General features: G+C 46.2%; 1 protein-coding gene across 9 annotated transcripts in view; it reads right to left on the bottom strand.

Annotated features, from left to right (window-relative positions):
• Positions 1–15,787: 15,787 nt before the first annotated feature.
• Positions 15,788–18,393, bottom strand: part of TMCO3 (transmembrane and coiled-coil domains 3) — a 41,912-nt gene continuing 39,306 nt past the window's right edge. For all 9 annotated transcript variants that reach the window (XM_036455276.2, XM_045588814.1, XM_036455278.2 and 6 more), the window contains one exon: positions 15,788–16,445. In XM_036455276.2, coding sequence (XP_036311169.1) covers positions 16,225–16,445 — 221 coding nt within the window. In that variant the 3' untranslated portion in view covers positions 15,788–16,224. The remainder of the gene's footprint in view (positions 16,446–18,393) is intronic.

The raw sequence follows: 18,393 nt of genomic DNA, 5'->3' as shown, positions 1-18,393 counted from the left end.
CACCCACGCACCGCTTCCGCGCAGATTACCCGCGTCCTCCTGGAGAAGAGTGCTGGGAAGGGAAACCAAGCAGCCAGTTTGCTCCTTAACTTTTTGGAGGGGCTGGTGACCTAGAAGAAGGTGGGTGGGTCCTGGGAATCCAAAGTTCAGGGCTGTATCAGGGGTGCTGTGCTGAAAGTTCAGGCTCAATGAACGTTTCAGAGGACAAGCACAGAGCAAAGGCCTCTGCGCAGTATGGGCAACACGTTGCTGCATTACACCCCACCTACCCCCGTTTCACAATTTAACCATTTTATGCTGATCACACCCACTCCTGCTTCTCTTATGCACCATTTAAATTGTTAACGTCTAAATTAGTATTGGTTTCTTGAAGACAGCAAAAATCTTCACGTTCTTCCTGCTGAACAACGTACAATGGACACTTAGCGAAACATGGGTGGTGGCATGATATGGGGTGAATAAAAAGCTCACAGAGGGCTGTCTGGCCAGCGTGGCTCAGTGATTAAGCATGAACCTATGAACCAGGAAATCTCCGTTCAATTTCCAGTGAGGGCACATGCCCAGGTTTCGAGACTCAATCCCCAGTGTCGTGTACGAGGAGGCAGCCAATCAATGGTTCTCTCTCATCATTGATGTTTCTATCTCTCTTCCTTCATCTCTGAAATCAATAAAAGTATTTAATAAAGAAGAAAAGCTTACAGAGGGGGAAAGTCCTACACATCCTAACTCCTTATTTCTCTGCTGGTGAAATATATGCAGCTCTTCACCTATTAGCAGGTCCGATGACCCCCATGATATCTGAACCTATATTCCTTCGTTTTGTTCCTCAAGTAGTCATATCTTCCTAGATCCATTTTCTTTCATGGGAATTCCTTGTTGTTGTTTTTTTTACTTTATTTGAATATTCTCCCCCAGATAACAGCCAGAAGACCTCCTCTAAGCCCTTGGACCTAAATGCACAGGATAGCAAGCTGGGGCTCAGAGTTAGGAAGAAATGGAGGATCAGAGTACAGAATCTTAAACCTCTCCCTACAGTTTCAAGATTCCAGTATCTTGACAATGTTTACACTGGGTAACTACCTCGAATATTTTTTTTTAATCTGCACAAAAATCACCATAGTGAAATATTCTGAACTCTAAAGAGCTATTGAGAGGCAGAGAGGGAGAGAGAGAGAGCACGCTATTGCAACAATGGAAACTCACTGAGACTGATTTGCTTGGGAAAAGCGTTAAAAAAAAAAATTGTTCCTTTTTGGCCTCTCAATAGTAAAATATCCCGCAATGTCCAGTTTTTGTGTTAAAAGGTAACAGTTCCCTCTAAATTATTTGATTGAAGATTCGAATATTTTAGACACTGCCTTGTCTTGAAATCTCTAGACTAGATTGTGGAAATGCAATTTCTTGATGAGTAATAGTCCCATAACTCCAAGTATTTATCTTTCCATCTCCAATCTATATCTGTGGGGAGGTTATACCCAGAGCATGACTTAGTGATGCTTTCGTTTGGGTATTGACTTGATCCACTTCCTCGTAGTTAGCATTCAGCCCATATTATTGTCCAGGATACCATGTGAAAATGATTCTGTTCCTGGTTTTATCAAAAGAAAGTGATCAGTCCTTCCCAGGAAAAGTCTTCAGATCCCAAGAGCTCTCCCTCTTTGTGTGTCAGTTGTGTTCAGCCTCAGAGCCCATCCAGATTCTTATCCCCAGCCCCTTAAACTGTCCTTTAAAGAAAGAATGAAAATGTTCTAATTCCTTGGGAATTTTTATTCTAAATCTGTTCGTTAAATGTCCAATTTGTCTTTGGTTCCCTCCTGAACGCTGGTCTCTTCTCCAGCCATTTTCTGTTTTCCACCTTCTAGGGTCACCACAGCCATGGTGTCATTAGAGGTGGGAGGACAGGGAGGGCAACTAGGGCTCATGGAACTTACCAGAGGGGAGGAATGTTCCTGGATATAGACAAGTGTCATTTTCTCTGTCTTTGGTGAACTATAAACAAAGGCATCTTTAGAAAGCTTTGTGTGTGTCATAAAATATAAGCAAATCTGTACTTGCTTAACCTCAAAAGATAAAGCCCCTGCCGAGACCGGTTTGGCTCAGTGGATAGAGCGTCGGCCTGCGGACTGAGAGGTCCCGGGTTCAATTCTGGTCAAGGGCATGTACCCTGGTTGCGGGCACATCCCCAGTAGGGGGTGTGCCAGAGGTGGCTGATTGATGTTTCTCTCCCATGGATGTTTCTGACTCTATCTGTCTCTCCCCCTTCCTCTCAGTAAAAAATCAATTAAAAAAATATATTTAAAAAAAAAAAAAGAAAAAAAAGATAAAGCCCCTGGTCCTCTCTCCAGAAAGACCACGGCTTCTAAGCCCCATCTACAGAGAAATTCTGCAGCCCCGACCCCACCACCTAGACCAGGAAGACATCTTTATTTCTCTCTTACTTTCCCTTTCATCATGAGTCCTTTTGAAAATTTCCTGTCAAATCCAAAGTCCTCTTGGAAGACTGTCTAGCCCTTGACCCTCTTGCATTATTATGCTTTTAATATCATGTGTTAAAGACTTGCACAATCATTTACAAGCTTCACCTAGTCCTTTGGAAAGCACCACTTGGATCTAACAAATTGTAGATCACTCAAAATACTCTAAATTTCTTTTACAAGTCTTGTCTGCTACTTAGAGACACACACACACACACACACACACACATATATATATATATATATTACTGATTTTTTTTTTCAGAGAGGAGAGGGATTGAGAGTTAGAAATATCAATAAGAGAGAAACATCTATCAGCTGCCTCCTGCACGCCCCCTACTGGGAATGTGCCCTAAACCAAGGTACATGCCCTTGACTGGAATCGAACCTGGGACCTTTCAGTGAAGGCCAACGCTCTATCCACTGAGCCAAACCGGTTAGGGCTACTTAGACACTTCTTATTTGCTTTTTATCTGAAATGTTCTCTGGATTTTGCAAAGAAATCCCTTTCATTCCTTTGCCATTTAACTCCGCAGTTCTAAGGTGTTCCTTCTATGTGATTTCACATTGTTGTGGCTAAAATGACATCAAGATGGTTTTCTATGGAATCCTACAACATAAGGTTGAAAGATCCCTGTTTTCCTTATATCATTTCCTTCCTCAGTTGAATCCATTGGCCATCAGCCCGGAGTAAAAGCAGGACCAGGAGCCTATTGCCCAAGGATAAGAAGTGACTTGATCTACAACCTACTGCCTTTGGTCACTTCTCTGCTACCTGTCCACTCATTTACAGATTCAGAAGAACTTAGAGCTCACCTCAAGCTGAAATGAAAGAAAGTCAGATGATCTTGGATAAGTAAATACCTCTCTGAGGCTCAAATTCCTTTAGTAGCTTTTTTTTGGTTTTGTTTTGAGAAACAAGTAGATAAAACTGTTCTTTGATTCAAAGATAAAGCACAATTTCAAAAGCTAAAAGAATTTATCTTTCCTGAATTCCTTACCTGGGAAACATTTTTGAGCTCCAACTATGCGCCAGATAGTAGTCTGAGGGCTGATATTGTGCAGATTAATAAGATAGAGATTGCTCAGAGTCAAACAAGGGAGACAGTTGGACATACAAATGACATAAGGAGACAAGACTCTATTCATAACCTGGAATGGGAACTGTGGTAGCATAGGACCGGGAACAACTATTTTCCCCTGCAGGCAGAGAAACATTTCTCTCAGCCCTGAAGACTGGAAGAACAAGGTGCTGGTCAGTTCCAGTCAGGACCCTCTGCCAGACTTGGCAGATGGCCACCTTCTCTTTGTACCCTCATGTGGTGGAGAGAGCAAGTTAGCTCTCTGGCCTCTGATACAGGCACTAATCCCACTCACAGGGCTCCATCCTCATGGCCTAACCTCCAAAGACTACCTGTATGTGAAGAAAAACAAATGTCACTTTATTCTAAGGTCTCAGCCAGTGCCCCTGTAACCAGAGAAAAACAGAAGTTGAACATGTGTACCTCATGTATACATGGGGAATATCCAGGGAAAAGGGAGTAACTCTCAGGGGTTTAAGCTAGGCTTAAAAATCATTTTCAGACCTAACTGGTTTGGGTCAGTAGATAGAGCATCAGCCTTCGGACTCAAGGATTCCCAGGTTCGATTTCTGTCAAGGCCATGTACCTTGGTTGCGGGGGACATCCCCAGGAGGGGGATTTGCAGGAGGCAGTTGGTCGATGTTTCTCTCTCATCAATGTTTCTAATTCTCTATCCCTCCCCCTTTCTCTCTGTAAAAAAATTAATATAAAAATGTGTTTTAAAAAATCATCTTCAGCTAATAAGAAAGATGATGGGGAGGTGACCTGGAAGGGTAGGTAAACTAGAGTAAGTTTTTTTTTTTTTTTTAATATATTTTATTGATTTTTTTACAGAGAGGAAGGGAGAGAGATACAGAGTAGAGTTAGAAATATCGATGAGAGAGTCATTGATCAGCTGCCTCTTGCACACCCCCTACTGGGGATGTTCCTGCAACCAAGGTACATGCCCTTGACTGGAATTGAACCTGGGACCTTTCAGTCAGCAGGCTGATGCTCTATCCACTGAGCCAAACCGGTTTCGGCTAGAGTAAGTTTTGTTATGCAGATTTAAAGTCCCAGCCTTTTCCATTGATAAAAATTCTTTGGTTTAGTCATCTACCTCCTGATAAGGAGAGAGAGACACCTTGGCAAATGGAGATTTCCTTTAATAATTATAAATTTCATTTACAAAAGGGTAATTTAAACTCTGTTTTTAGAGTTTCTCCTGCCTCTCAAAATAATCCCATGCCAAAGAGGCACTGTTCTGGGGTGGCATATTCTGCTCTCCTTCATGCCACATTGGGAATTAGATTTTAACTTGTGAATTTTGAGGGGCTGCAAGCATTCAGACCATAATAGTCCCATTGGCTTACCCGGGAGCCACACCTGGCTCTAAGGCAAGGGTGGGGAACGCCCAGCCTGCAGGCCATATGTGGCCTGCAAAATCATTTGGTCTGGCGCTGCCAAGCCATCTGGGGTGAGTTAATAAATGTTTGGCCAAGCTGAAAACAGTTTGGCTCAGTGGACAGAGTGTCGGCCTGCGGACTGAAAGGTCCCAGGTTCGATTCCCGTCAAGGGCACACCCCCAGTAGGGGGTGTGCAAGAGGCAGATGATTGATGATTCTCTCTCATCAATGTTTCTGGCTCTCTGTCCCTCTCTGTGTGAAAAATCAATAAAATAAAATAAAATAAAATAAAATAAAATAAAATAAAATAAAATAAAATAATAAAATAAAAAAAAATAAATGTCTGGCCAAATATAGCAGGCTAATTTTTAAGTTGATAAATTTGTATGGCTTGCAAACGATGTTATAAATATCCAAATGTCCCTTGGCAGGAAAAAAAAGGTTCCCTACCCCTGCTTTAAGAGATGCTAGAAATGTACATTTCCTGGTGCTACAGCTACTTAAGCATTTAAAGGTCTACAAAAGAAAGGGGCAGAGAGCACCTATTGGAAGACATTTTCCAAATGACAAGGAGATAGTTCCGTTTCAGAGGAACAGGTCCCATGGCAGTAGGGAGAAGAGATCAGAGAGAGATACGATCTGAGACAGGACATTAGTTGGAAGGTGAGGAGTCAGGAAGCCTGTTGACCCTGGCCAGCACAAACTGGGAAGGGCACTCAGGATCAGGGGTTGGCTGAGGTCTGGGCTCAGAAGCAACGCCAGCAAGGGCTGTGGAAGCTATGCTCACCAACGACGAGAGCTGGCTGGGGCAGCGGTACTAAAGCACAAACAGTGCCTAGATGCAGGAATGGCTCTCAAATGGGCCTGACTGGAGTTACTATTCCAGAGTCTAAGTCATGTCAGGGAGGCTTGGAATGGGTGAGATCCTTCTTATTCTCTAACTTCTGGGTCTTTCAGGGCAGGGGTGGCATCTGCCCCAAACCAATATTTAATGAGGGCAGATTCCCTAAATATAAGGAGTTTGCTTCGGATACCAATGTTATCATGTAAATCAGTGAGTTATATATACAAGATGCTTTAACAACCCAAATTAATTAGGAGTCTTTATTACGCCAGAGGGAGATGTCTCCCAAATTTCTGAGCAAAAAACATGGAGGAAGCTTCCCCTATTTATACCTTTCCAGCCCTTTGTCTGCAAATTTTACAAAGAGCTCTGTGTTATTTTTTCAGGCAGCTTGTGACCTTGAGCATAAACACCTGGCATGCGGATATGGGAGTATTATCAGTATCAGCCCCTTAGATGGCTAGCCTGCAAGGTCAGACAGCTAAGTTTATGTTCTCTATTAGTCAAGCTAAAAAGCAAAGTGATTTTTCAGAATAAGGGACCGTCTAAAAATAACAAGAGTTGACTTACAGAACAAGGGACACTCTAGGAAAATAGCAGAGAATGTCCAACAGCAGTTTCAAACAGCAGTTTGCAAAGGAGGGATTATTATCCTTCACCAACAGCCTCCAAAAGGCAAGCTTTTATTATAGAGAGCTTTACTCAGAGACCTGAGGATCTGTAACATATGGTGGTAGGGAAGAGCAGGGGTCATACCCAAGAGCCCAAATCTGCAGGAGTTGGAATGGATGGTCCTGAGCTGGGACAAGGAAGAGTCGGGTGTGGGCAGGCTGAGCAGCTGGGGCAAAGAGTGTGGGACAGGGGTAGTTTGGGAAAAGCATTTCTGACCATTGGGTTCCAGGCTGAAGAGGAATATGAAAGTGAGACATCAATAAACTGTTCAAAGTGCAAGAGTGATGCTTGTACAAGCTCAGGGTTAAGATGTGGCGTTGGCAGCCTATAGAAGCTGGGCTGCTCTGGGAGTGAGAGTCACAAGGAGAGAGCACAGAGAGGGGGAAAGGTGAAGACTGAAGACAGAACTCCACAGCTCAGTGCTAACTTTGTTCTGAGAGGAAGACAGAGACCCCCAGGAAAGAACGCTGGGCTTTTATTTCGGTTGCTGCCCCATCCCATCCATTCCCTGTACGGCTCTGTCCTTCCCTCTACCCTGTCCCTGACCTCTGCATCCCTCTCCCACGCTGTCCATTTGGATTCAGCCAATCAGAGTCATCAGGAAGAGGAAGAGGCCCTTGAGGTATATTACCCTCTTCCTACCTGACCACACTGGGCAATGTTTGCATCCCTCTCTATCTGCTGCTCCTGTCAGGGGAACCCCCTCTTCCAAAACTCTAGCTCTCCTCAGGTCAGTAAGCTGTGCTTCCTGCCCGGGCTCCCCGGACTTGATGTGAGCAAAAGGCTGCCTGGCGATGCTCCTCAGCTCGTACAGGAGTCATCAACCCTGCTGACATCTCTAGCCTAATGCTCCCACCCACCTCTATTCACAGAACCTCTGTTCTCCACTCCTGCCAGGGCCATGTCTGATTCAAACTCTAAACGTAAAAAGTGGTCGCTAATGACATGGATCAATTGATTTACAGAACCAAGAAAGGGTATGTTTCCAAAAAGAGGGAGTGATCAACAGTGTCAAAGGTTAAGGTATGGAGACATGCTGTGCGCCCGCATGCACGCGCGCGCAGAGGTCGCAGCCGGAGAGGAGGAGAGTGCTGGGTGCTGCCTGGCGTTCCCTAGCAGGAAGGAAATAGAACCCCCAGCCTGGGCTGAACCCCCGAACCGGCAGTGCTGAGCCCCAGTTATGGGCCAGACCCTGGGGACCCAGGCTCTGGCAGGGGGAGACGGGGCTGTGAGGCGGAATCCCAGGGGAGCAGCGAAAAGCAGGGCCCCCGGAGTGGCGTGCACATTGCGCGCAGAGGACTGAATGTTGACTCTGATACTGGATTACCCTAGCCAGAAGAAACAAAGCCTCCGGCGGCGCTGAGCCTCAGTCCGGACTGCTCTGAACCCCAGCTCTAGGCCAATCCCTGGGGACCCAAGCTCAAGCAGAGGGAGACGGGGCTGTGAGGTGGAGTCCTGGGAGAGCGGCGAAAGGCCAAGCCCCCCGAAGTCGCGCACATTGCCTGCAAGGGAAGGAATGTTGACTCTGATGCGGGATTGCCCTGGAGGGAAGGAAACAGGAGCCCCGGCCATGTTGGGCCCCAGCTTCAACTGCTCTGAACCCCAGTCCTAGGCCAGACCCTGGGACCCAGGCTCAGGCAGGGGGAGACGGGGCTGTGAGGCGGAATCCCAGGGGAGCGGCGAAAAGCGGAGCCCCCAGAGTCGCGCACACTGCGCACAGAGGACAGTCTGTTGACTCTGATCCTAGACTCCCCTAGCGGGAAGGAGAAAAAAAAGCTCCAGACTGGAGGAACGCGACAAGGAGCAGGAGCCCCTGCCAGACACCGGCCAGCCAGGCACCAGCAAGGAGCCGGGCAACGGGGCCCCCGGGAAGGGTGGGGTGCCCCTGAGCCCTCGACCGCTGAGCGCGGGCAACGGAGCTAAGGCCGGGGGCTGCTTCCTGGGCGGTGCCGACTCCGGCAACAGGCTGAAGCAGCGCAGGAGCCCGCGGAGAACAAAGGGGTGCCACAGGCCAACCTGCTGAGCTCCCAGGACAAGGAGGAAGAAACCAAAGAAGTTCTCAATGTGAAGAAATCAAGTGAGAGCAAACGATAGTAAAATTACTTAAGAAAGAATACAAAGAAGATCTTGAAAAAATCAAAGACTAAGTCAGAACTCAACTCACCAGCCAACATTGCAACATAAATGCATTTCTTTTTAAAATGACAGAATGTTGGAACAGCGGCGGCCAGGCCTAGAGTGGCCAGGCACAAGGCAGTGGCAGCCGGGCCCGGAGCAGCAGAGGCCAGGCCCCAGAGCAGCAGCAGCCAGAACCAGAGCATCAACAGCCAGCACTGGAGCAGCCAGACCTGGGGCAGTGGCAGCCAGGCCTGAGGCAGAGGCAGCCAAGCCCAGGGTGGCCAGTCCAGGAACACCCAGACCCGGAGTGGCCGGGCCCGGAGAAGCCGGGCCCAGAGCAGCCAGGTTGGGAGCAGCCAGGCCCAGAACAGCAGTAGCCAAGCCCGGAGCATCCAGGCCGGGAGCGGCCAGACTCGGAGAGGCCGGGCCTGGGGCAGCCGGGCCCAGAGCAGCCGGGTTGGGTGCGGCCAGGCCCGGAGCAGCAGCTGCCAGGCTGGGAGCGGCCAGGCTCGGAGCAGCCGGGTCTGGTGCGGCCAGGCCCGGAGCAGCGGCTGCCAGGCTGGGAGCGGCCAGGCCCGGAGCAGCCGGGTCTGGTGTGGCCAGGCCCGGAGCAGCAGCTGCCAAGTCCAGAGCAACTAGGTCGGGAGCGGCAGTTACCAGACCCGGAGCAGCTGGTTGTGGAACAAACCAGAGCAACAGAGGCCTGGCCCGGAGCAGCCAGGCCCGGAACAGCTCGATCCTCGCCTGCCCCTGCCCCACGGCTGCCTCTCAGACATGGCTGGAAACTTTTGTGGGAACTTGAGGGTCTGCTGAATCAAGTGATGAAGGCTTAGATCTGGATGTGTTGAGTTAGTATAGTGCTGGGGTATTGATCTGTGAGTGCCTTGGGTGGGGCCTGGATGAGGCTGGTTGACCTATTTGGAAATGTCTTTTGTGTGAAATGTATCATTGGGCATGTGGAGGTATTATTGATATGAGAAAATGCTAAGTAACTGATTTACTATCTGAAAAGGGATTTACTATCGGGGAAAGGGAGGGAGGAAGAGACTGAACATAAAATGTGCACCAATGGTTGAGGACAATGGGGAATGGGGAGGGGGCGGAGGGTGGGGTGGGAACCTGGTGGAGGGGGGAAGAAATGAGGAACCTTTGTAATAATATGAACAATAAAGATTGATTTAAAAAATAAATAAATAAATAAATAAATAAATAAAAAGAAAAAAGAGTAGCTTTACAGTTGTAAATGTAATGAAAACCCAAAATGATTTTTCCATACAAGCAACTGTAAACCTATTTTTGCCCTACCTTGTATATTAATCTTGCTAAGATATCCTGAAAACTTGCTATTATTATTAGTCTCAGAGGGTTTTATTTGGCAGTTCTGTTGGATTTTCTTCATGCATAATCATGTAATCTGCAAACAATGATACTTTTATTTCCTTCTTATCAATTTAGTACCCGTTTTTAAAAATATATTTTATTGATTTTTCACAGAGAGGAAGGGAGAAATAGAGAGAGTCAGAAACATCGATGAGAGAGAAACATCAATCAGTTGCCTCCTGTACATCCCCCACCGAAGATTTGCCCGCAATCAAGGTACATGCCTCTGATGGGAATTGAACCCCAGACCCTTGAGTCCACAGGCCGACATTCTATCCACTGAGCCAAACCGGTGTCCTTTTTAAAAATTTAAATTCTTTATTATTGAAAGTATTACGTATGTCCTCTTTTCCCCCATTGACCTCTCCCGTGTCATTCTCCCCCTCCCCCAGCACATGTCCCGCCCCCCCTCCTGTTTGTGTTTTTGGTTATGCTAATATGCATGCTTTATTTCCTTTTTTTTTTTCTTTTTTTTTTTTTTGTCTTATTACATTAGCTTTGACTTCCAGCATAATGATGAAAAGGTTGAAAAGGAGTGGTGAGAGAGGACATTTTTGCCTTGTGGCTGATCCTAACAAGAAAGCTATGAGTTTCTCATCATTAGGTACAATGTTTGCTATATATTTTTGTAGTTGTTCTTTATTAAGTTGAGCAAATTCTCTTCTGTCACTAGTTTGCTGAGTTTTTTTTAAAATCATGAACAAGTGTTGAATTTTAGAAAATGCTTTTTTCTGTGTCTATTGAAATGCTACTGTGATTTTTCTTCTGTAAAAGTTGTAGCTTTTAATACAATTTCTTCCTCGAATGTTTGGTAGAATTCACCGGTGAACCAATATGAGCCTCGTGCTTTCTGTTATACGAAGTTATTTATTATTGATTCTGTTTTACATATAGGCTTACTAGGAATACCTATTCCTTCTGAGTGAGCTTTGGCAGATTGCATCTGTTATGTCACACCCAGTTTATGGGCAGTGATGCTCTCAGTTAGAAATGGGAGGCACACCCTTGAGGCCATATGACTCATAATAAGCCCACAGGAACATTTTTCTCACCGGGGCCAATATTGAGGCTGAACTGACCCTTGTGTCTTATTATGGTCACAGGATACAGTTCAGCAATAATCATTAGGAAATTTTGAGAAACAAGAGTTCTTACAATCCCTGGAATGTACATGGCATATGCAAGATCCACACAGCAAGGTCACAGGTAGAGAGCATGAATCTGGGGCTCTTTCCTAGGTTCCCAGGGTGGGGTGTGAGCCCAGGGGTCAGAGGCAACCCCCATGCTGTTTGGTGGGGCAACAGGGGTACACCGTATGAACTGTGAGCAATGACAGTGCAGAAGTATCTTGACATTTGTGCTGTCGGCCAAGGGCTGGACGTCAGAGTGATATCCAAGGAGTTCTAGGGAGCAGGATGTCCCAAGTCCGAGGTATCAGAGCAGCCACCCATTTGCAGAACCCGTTCACTCTGTCTCTCCCCTTGAGCCCCTTCACCTGCCTGCTTCTGGAATACCTGCCACTGCTTGTCTTCTTCTTCTTCTTTTTTTTTTAATTAAAAAAAATATATATTATTATTGATTTTTTTTACAGAGATGAAGGGAGAGGGATAGAAACCTAGAAACATCAGTGAGAGAGAAACATGGACCAGCTGCCTCTTGCATACCCACTACTGGGGATGTGCCCACAACCAAGGTGCATGCCCTTGACCGGAATCGAACCTGCGACCTTTCAGTCCACAGACCGACGCTCTATCCACTGAGCCAAACCGGTTCGGGCACTGCTTGTCTTCTTGAAGAGCCATCTGCACCTGCCTGGTGGGGTCTGCCCTCATGGTGCTCACACCTGGCTTCACACACATCCCTGCTGGTGGGCCTGAGTCTGTCTCATCTTCTTCACCTCTCCTGGATTCTGACACACCTCAATTGGTGTTTTAAAATATTTTTTATTGATTTTTTTTTTTTTTTCCCAGAGAGAGGGGCTGCCTCCTGCACGCCCCTTACCAAGGATGGAGCTACAACTTAGGCATGTGTCCCAACAGGGAATCAAACCGGCAATCTTTCGGTGCACTGAGGACACCCAACCTGGCCACACCAGCCAAGGCTGGACTGTTTTCAATGCAGGAAATGTGTCCGAAGCAGAGGTAGCTGTCACCTCCATGCTCTGTCTCTGGAGAACTCTCACCGCCAGGGGATGTGTCCCACCGCACTGCTGCTGTCTTCACTGTCACACTACGGATTAGCACTCAGAGGAAGACTCGGCTCAAGGGGCCCCTTCAGGCCCTCTGCTCTGTTCACTTCTCTCACCTGCTGCCCTGACACAGCAGAGCTGCACCCCTGCAGTGCCATGGCTCTTCTCAGGCCATGTGTTGTCGGCAACGCCCTTCCCACTGACTTCCACACTGACCTCTGACCACTGCAAGTCCAGCCCATAGGCCTCTCCCAGGAGGCCTTGAAGACCACAGTCAGCATTTAACGCCTCCTGCCTGCTCCCTGGCTCTCCCGGTCTACCCGGTTTTGGCTTCTGAGCAGGTCCCTTTTGCTCCATTCATCTATGAGTCTGCTACACCAGATCACGGGTTCCTAGAGGCAGTAACTCTCCTCTTCGCTTCTACACACCCCTCCCCTGTTTTGTGCATAAGCAACGATGCGTTAACGTTTGATTTTATATCTGCTCCTTAAATAAATCAGGCAAGCCGAAGCCGGTTTGGCTCAGTGGATAGAGCGTCAGTCTGCAGACTGAAAGGTCCCAGGTTCGATTCCGGTCAAGGGCATGTACCTTGGTTGCGGGCAGTTCCCCAGTAGGGAGTGTGCAAGAGGCAGCTGATTGATGATTCTCTCTCATCTATGTTTCTAACTCTCTAACCCTCTTTCTTCCTCTCTGTAAAAAAAATTAATAAAATAAATTTTTTAAAAATAAAAAAAAAATAAATCAGGCAAGTTTCTTTCCTGACCTCCCATGAAAGATTTGCTCTAATAGCTGCTACTCCCACCTTAATCTTCTACTGTTAAGTAGGTAGCTACCTGGTATTTGACATTCTCCTCTTTGATTCCTTTAGGCCTGAGTAAAGTTCCATAACACGTGGAGTGCGATGCTCCAAGCTGTGTGAACCGGGGGAGCTGACTTGCTGCGAGCCTGCTCTCCGCACCCTCAGCATAGCTTTAGACACCACAGGAGGGGATGGCCCTGCCGTCAGAAGTGTAGGAGATGGAATTCTGACCCATGAGACAAGGAACACCACAGGTGGATGCTGACAGGTTGCAGCACGTGTGACAAGTGTGGGGACTTGCCACAGGAGAGCTGGAGCATGCAGTGGTTGTGGAGGTTTCAGGTTAGCGCTCCAGGTAACCTGATGACCTGACGACCCAGATGAAGGGCTTGGGGGACATCTGACAAAGGCACTCGCGGTCAGCTAATACTGCTCAGTTTTTGTTGGTATTAAGGCTGATACACCCTTCTCCCATCTGTCTTTAGAATTCCCAGGGCTGGAAGTTCAATTCTCCAAGCATGTCAGTCTCATAGGAATGGAATCAAACCTCTAGACACGATTTTAAATTCAAGATGATGATGTCACCACCGAGCTGGTCAGCAAGCACACGTTTCCTTTGGCAGACATATCTACAATAGGATTCACTCTACACACTTGTCACACACACACACACACACACACACACACACACACACAGGAAATGCTAGAGAAGCCAGGCCTGTGGAGGGTTGGGGAGGGCAGGGGATGGTTCGGTTTGGTTCAATGTTGGTACCTGAGAGGCAGGTGGTCTGCAGCTCCCAGGTGCAGGGGTTTGAAGGGATGGAGACGAATTCCCTGAGCCTTCTGCAAGTCTGGACGAAAAGGGGAGTCAGGATGGGACTGAGAGAGGGCTTTGTGAGTTCAGTATGGGGTAGACTGAAGCAAATTTATAGATGCAGAAGACACAGCTGTGCAGGTGAAGACAGGTGAGTAAAAGGTAAAGAATCCAAGTCCTGGGCTGGCAGAGGGTGGGCCCAGGTAGGTATTGAGGAAGGAGGGTGGGCCCTGGTGGGAGTGAAGGTAGAGCTGTCCATGGCTTCATGGTGACCTGATGACTTAGGACTCTCCAAGGAGCATTCTCCACAGGCAGAGTCTTCTAAAGGCATTCCCTCTTGTCATTACGTGTATATCTTTATTTATTTACTAGAGGCCCAGTGCATGAAATTTGTGCAAGGGGGGGGGGGGTGCCCCTCAGTGCAGCCTGCACCCTCTCCAATCTGGGACACCTTGAGGGATGTCCAACTGCCTGTTTAGTCCTGGGATCAGAACACCATAAATCTTTTATGGGAGGTCAGGACAGATACTTGCCTCAACAGGCAGTCAGACATCCCTCTCACAATCCTGGACTGTTGGCTCTCAACTGCTTGCTTGCCTGCCTGCCAGCCTGATCACCCCCTAACCACTCTCTTGCCAGCCTGTTCCCCTGCTGGCCTGGTTGCCCCTAACTGCCTTCCCCTGCCAGCCTGGTTTCCCTTAACTGCCCTCCCCTGCCAGCTTAGTTACTTCCAACTGCCCTCCCCTGCAGGTCTGGTCCCCCCCAAACTGCCCTCCCCTGCAGGCCTGGTCCCCCCAACTGTCCTCTCCTATAGACCTGATCGCCCCCAATTGCCCTCCCTTCCTGCCCAACTGTCCTCCCCTGCTGCCCATCTTGTGTCCACATGGGAGCAGCCATCTTGTGTGTTGGAGTGATGGTCAATTTGCATACCACTCTTTTATTAGATATATTTTTAGTATATTTTTATTTATTTCAGAGAGGAAGGAAGAGGGATATAGAAACATCAGTGATGAGAGGATCATGATCAGTTGTTTCCTGCACTCCCCACACAGGAGATCGAGCCACAACCAGGGCATGTGCCCTGACTGGGAATTGAACTGTGACCTCCTGGTTTATAGGTCACCATTCAACCACAGCCATGCTGGCCGAGCAGTGTGCATCTTTATTTACTTCATTTTCAGAGTGATGTGAACTCTATTCTTTGTTGAAAACTTGATGTAAGCACATCAAATGGGTTTCATTCAGTTCAACAAAAAATGAACTTCTGGCTCTGTTGGGGTGCTGGCGATACAAAACAAAAGGTATCTCAGAAGCCGTCAGCGTGTTCCAGCTTGCTGGATGGAATAAGGTAGTGTTACAGATGGGATAGGAAGGCCTCAGCATCATCACATGAGGGCCAAGCCAGGATGCCTAGCACACTGCTGTGTATACACCCGATGACTCAAAGGGAATGGGCAGGACCATCTGTATAATTTAGAAATGAATATGACCAATGCTATTTTCTAAAAATAAACACGTTTGTATCATTTCTCCATGGACTTACTTCAGACTAGATGCAATTTATTTCATTTTAAAGTGTTTTAATTTATATTACTGCAATCCATAATTTATATCTGCAATACATAATTCCACCTAACATTCTGTCCAAGTATTTTGGTCAAATATTTAGGCTCTTAAAGCCAATATTTATAGGGAAACTGTAGTTTAATGTAACCCCTAGGAAAATCTTTATAAGGATCAGTTTGTCATCCATGTGGTTTTCTAAAATGGGGCACATAATCACCAAAATACACTTTTAAAATTGAAAGTTAAAACTTAGGTTTTGCAAATAGCACTACATTAATTTGGCCTCTTGAAGAGTAGTGTGGTAATATTCAAATCACAATAACAACAAATTGATAAAGATTAGTAAAACACAAAAATCTTATTAAAATAATTTTCAATAAGTTTCAATTAGTTATATTTTGATCATAAAGGATCTTTATTAAAGAATCCCCAAACCAAATATTTTAAAAGAATTATATAACCTAATAAAAACTGACATGAAAGTGTTTTATTTAAAATTGTTATAATAAAAAAACAAACACATTTCATTTTAGAAAACATAGGCTTTAAGGATTAAAAGCAACTTTTCAAACACATTGCCAGAATTAAAACGTCACATCACAGAAATGTTTTAATAACAAATACTGACCAACAGATTACAACACCGAAGTTGTACAATAAATAAAAAAGCTTTCTAATTTTTTTTTTTACCAAGGTATTATGAACTGATAAAATAACAATAGAAAGTTAACATTAATTTCCGAAAAAAAGGCACATCCAGGCAAAATAGTCAAGGCGACTTATAAAATGCAGCGTAATGTTTATATTGTGCATGATCAATTGAACGCAATAAATTACTCTGGAAGATTCTAAAATATGGCAGCAATAGATTGGAAAGCTGGGCAAATAAGACACCCCACTCCTTAGTAGCATATTTTGCTCCCCAAAGTGCAGTCACAGAACTGTCTAAGTATCAGGCTTCCCTGCACACAGGCTTCGCTTTGCAAAGCTGCTGATCGTCTTGATGCCCTCAGAGACTTGAACGCCGGTCTGGTCGTGGCGCGCACTTTGTGATTGCAGCTCTCCACAGCACCGGGGCCAGCAAGAGGCTGAGCGTGGTCACGCTCAGGATCAGGAGGTACACCTGCAACAGGTAAAGCTGAGCGTCATCTCAGGATTAAGAGGTGCACCCGTGCTGAAACCGGTTTGGTTCAGTGGATAGAGTGTCGGTCTGCGGACTGAAGGGTCCCAGGTTCGATTCCAGTCAGGGGCATGTACATTGGTTGTGGGCACATCCCTGGTGTGGGGTGTGCAGGAGGCAGCTGGTCGATGTCTCTCTCTCATTGATGTTTCTAGCTCTCTATCTCTCTCCTCTCCCTTCCTCTCTGTAAAAAAATCAATAAAATATATTTTTTTAAAAAAAGAGGTGCACCCGTAACAGGTAAGTCTATGTCCAACTCAAACCACAGGTACACTCTCAGGTACACCCCTATACAGACACAGGTGCCTCGACATTTGGATGTGAGGCGGACAGTGGTCGGCAAACTGCGGCTCACGAGCCACATGCAGCTTTCGAGCCACGGTTTGCCACTCTGCTGACTGACTTGGCCTACCCCTGACCTAGACTCTCGATTCCAATAATTACAGGCTGTTATTATTCCTTGTGATGAAGTCCCTGAGCATCAGTGGAAACTAGTCCGGGCGATGTATCACTGGTGCACACCCTGGAGTCTGTGCAATCGTAGTCACCAGTTGCCACCTGGGCTCACTAGGCCGCCAGACTGGCCCCTTGGGCAGCACTCAGAGTGAGGGTACAGCCTCAGGGCAGCTCTCAGATGGAGCTCAGCATAGATTCCATTTTCCTGCAATTGTTTGGAGTGCGATTTACTTTCCTCACACGTGTGGACATAAGGAGGCAACCACTTAATTTTGAATCCTTACCAGCATTTCATGTGAACCAATTAGAACTTTTATATTCATCCAGTCCACATTTATTAGGGAGCAGGTGTGCAGGTCCAAACACCCACAGTGTCACTTGGCTGGGTGGACTTGACCGACACCATCACAACTCAGAGAGGGACGCTGTCAGGAGAGGCAGTCAGGAGTCCCCCTTTGCCCTGAGGAGGGGAATGAGAGCAGGGCAAACCCCCTCAGGCCCAGAATTTCAACTGTGCTGACACAGACATCAAAAGGGGCAAAGAGTGACACCTAGATTGCAGAAGAGGGCTATAGAATAAAAAATGATTATAAATAGAAGTTACTATTAGGAACTTATGTGTCTGCAAATTCATGACTTAAAAACATCCTGAAGTTAACTGTTTCTACCTATTTATTGAAGAGAACAAAAACAGCTGATTTTCACAGTCTACATGGTATGCAGTTTTCCAGCCCAGCACACATGTGATTTCTTAGTGAGCTAGCAGTTCAAAAGCAGGGAATTCAAATTCCTATACTATTACCCAACATTTTATACATTCAACAACAACAAAACTCCCTTTGATCTCCATCTTGTTTTCACTGAAACAGTAATGCTCTACTTTTAGTTATGAAATGCTTTCTTTTTTCTTTTTTTTAAATATATTTTATTGATTTTTTTACAGAGAGGAAGGGAGAGAGATAGTTAGAAATGTCGATGAGAGAGAAACATCGACCAGCTGCCTCTTGCACATCCCCTACTAGGGATGTGCCCGCAACCAACGTACATGCCCTTGACCGGAATCAAACCTGGGACCTTTCAGTCCGCTGAGCCAAACCGGTTTCGGCTATGAAATGCTTTCTATAGTTACAGCATCAATTTGCCCTTAGCTCACTCAGGGCTAATACTCAACTCAGTTATCTGGGCCTGGAAGCATATTCAGGTTTTAAACATTAAACTTTTAACACAGGGAAGCACAGAGTGCAGCGTATTTACCCATGGGATTGGGAGTCCTTTTTTCATTTTAGAGCCACACCACACCACCCATCACAAAAAAAAACCCAAAATCTCCTTCTTATCAAATGTAGTGACAATCATGGATCATCAAATAATACTTATCTACTTCTAGTTCACAGCCAGTTAAAAAAAGGACAAATGATAGAGGTGGAAAATGCAG

Source organism: Pipistrellus kuhlii, unplaced genomic scaffold (genome assembly GCF_014108245.1).
Source record: "Pipistrellus kuhlii isolate mPipKuh1 unplaced genomic scaffold, mPipKuh1.p scaffold_m20_p_3, whole genome shotgun sequence".
NCBI lineage: Eukaryota > Metazoa > Chordata > Mammalia > Chiroptera > Vespertilionidae > Pipistrellus > Pipistrellus kuhlii.
Note: the sequence above shows the minus strand (reverse complement) of the source record. Positions and strands in the feature narration are given on the sequence as shown.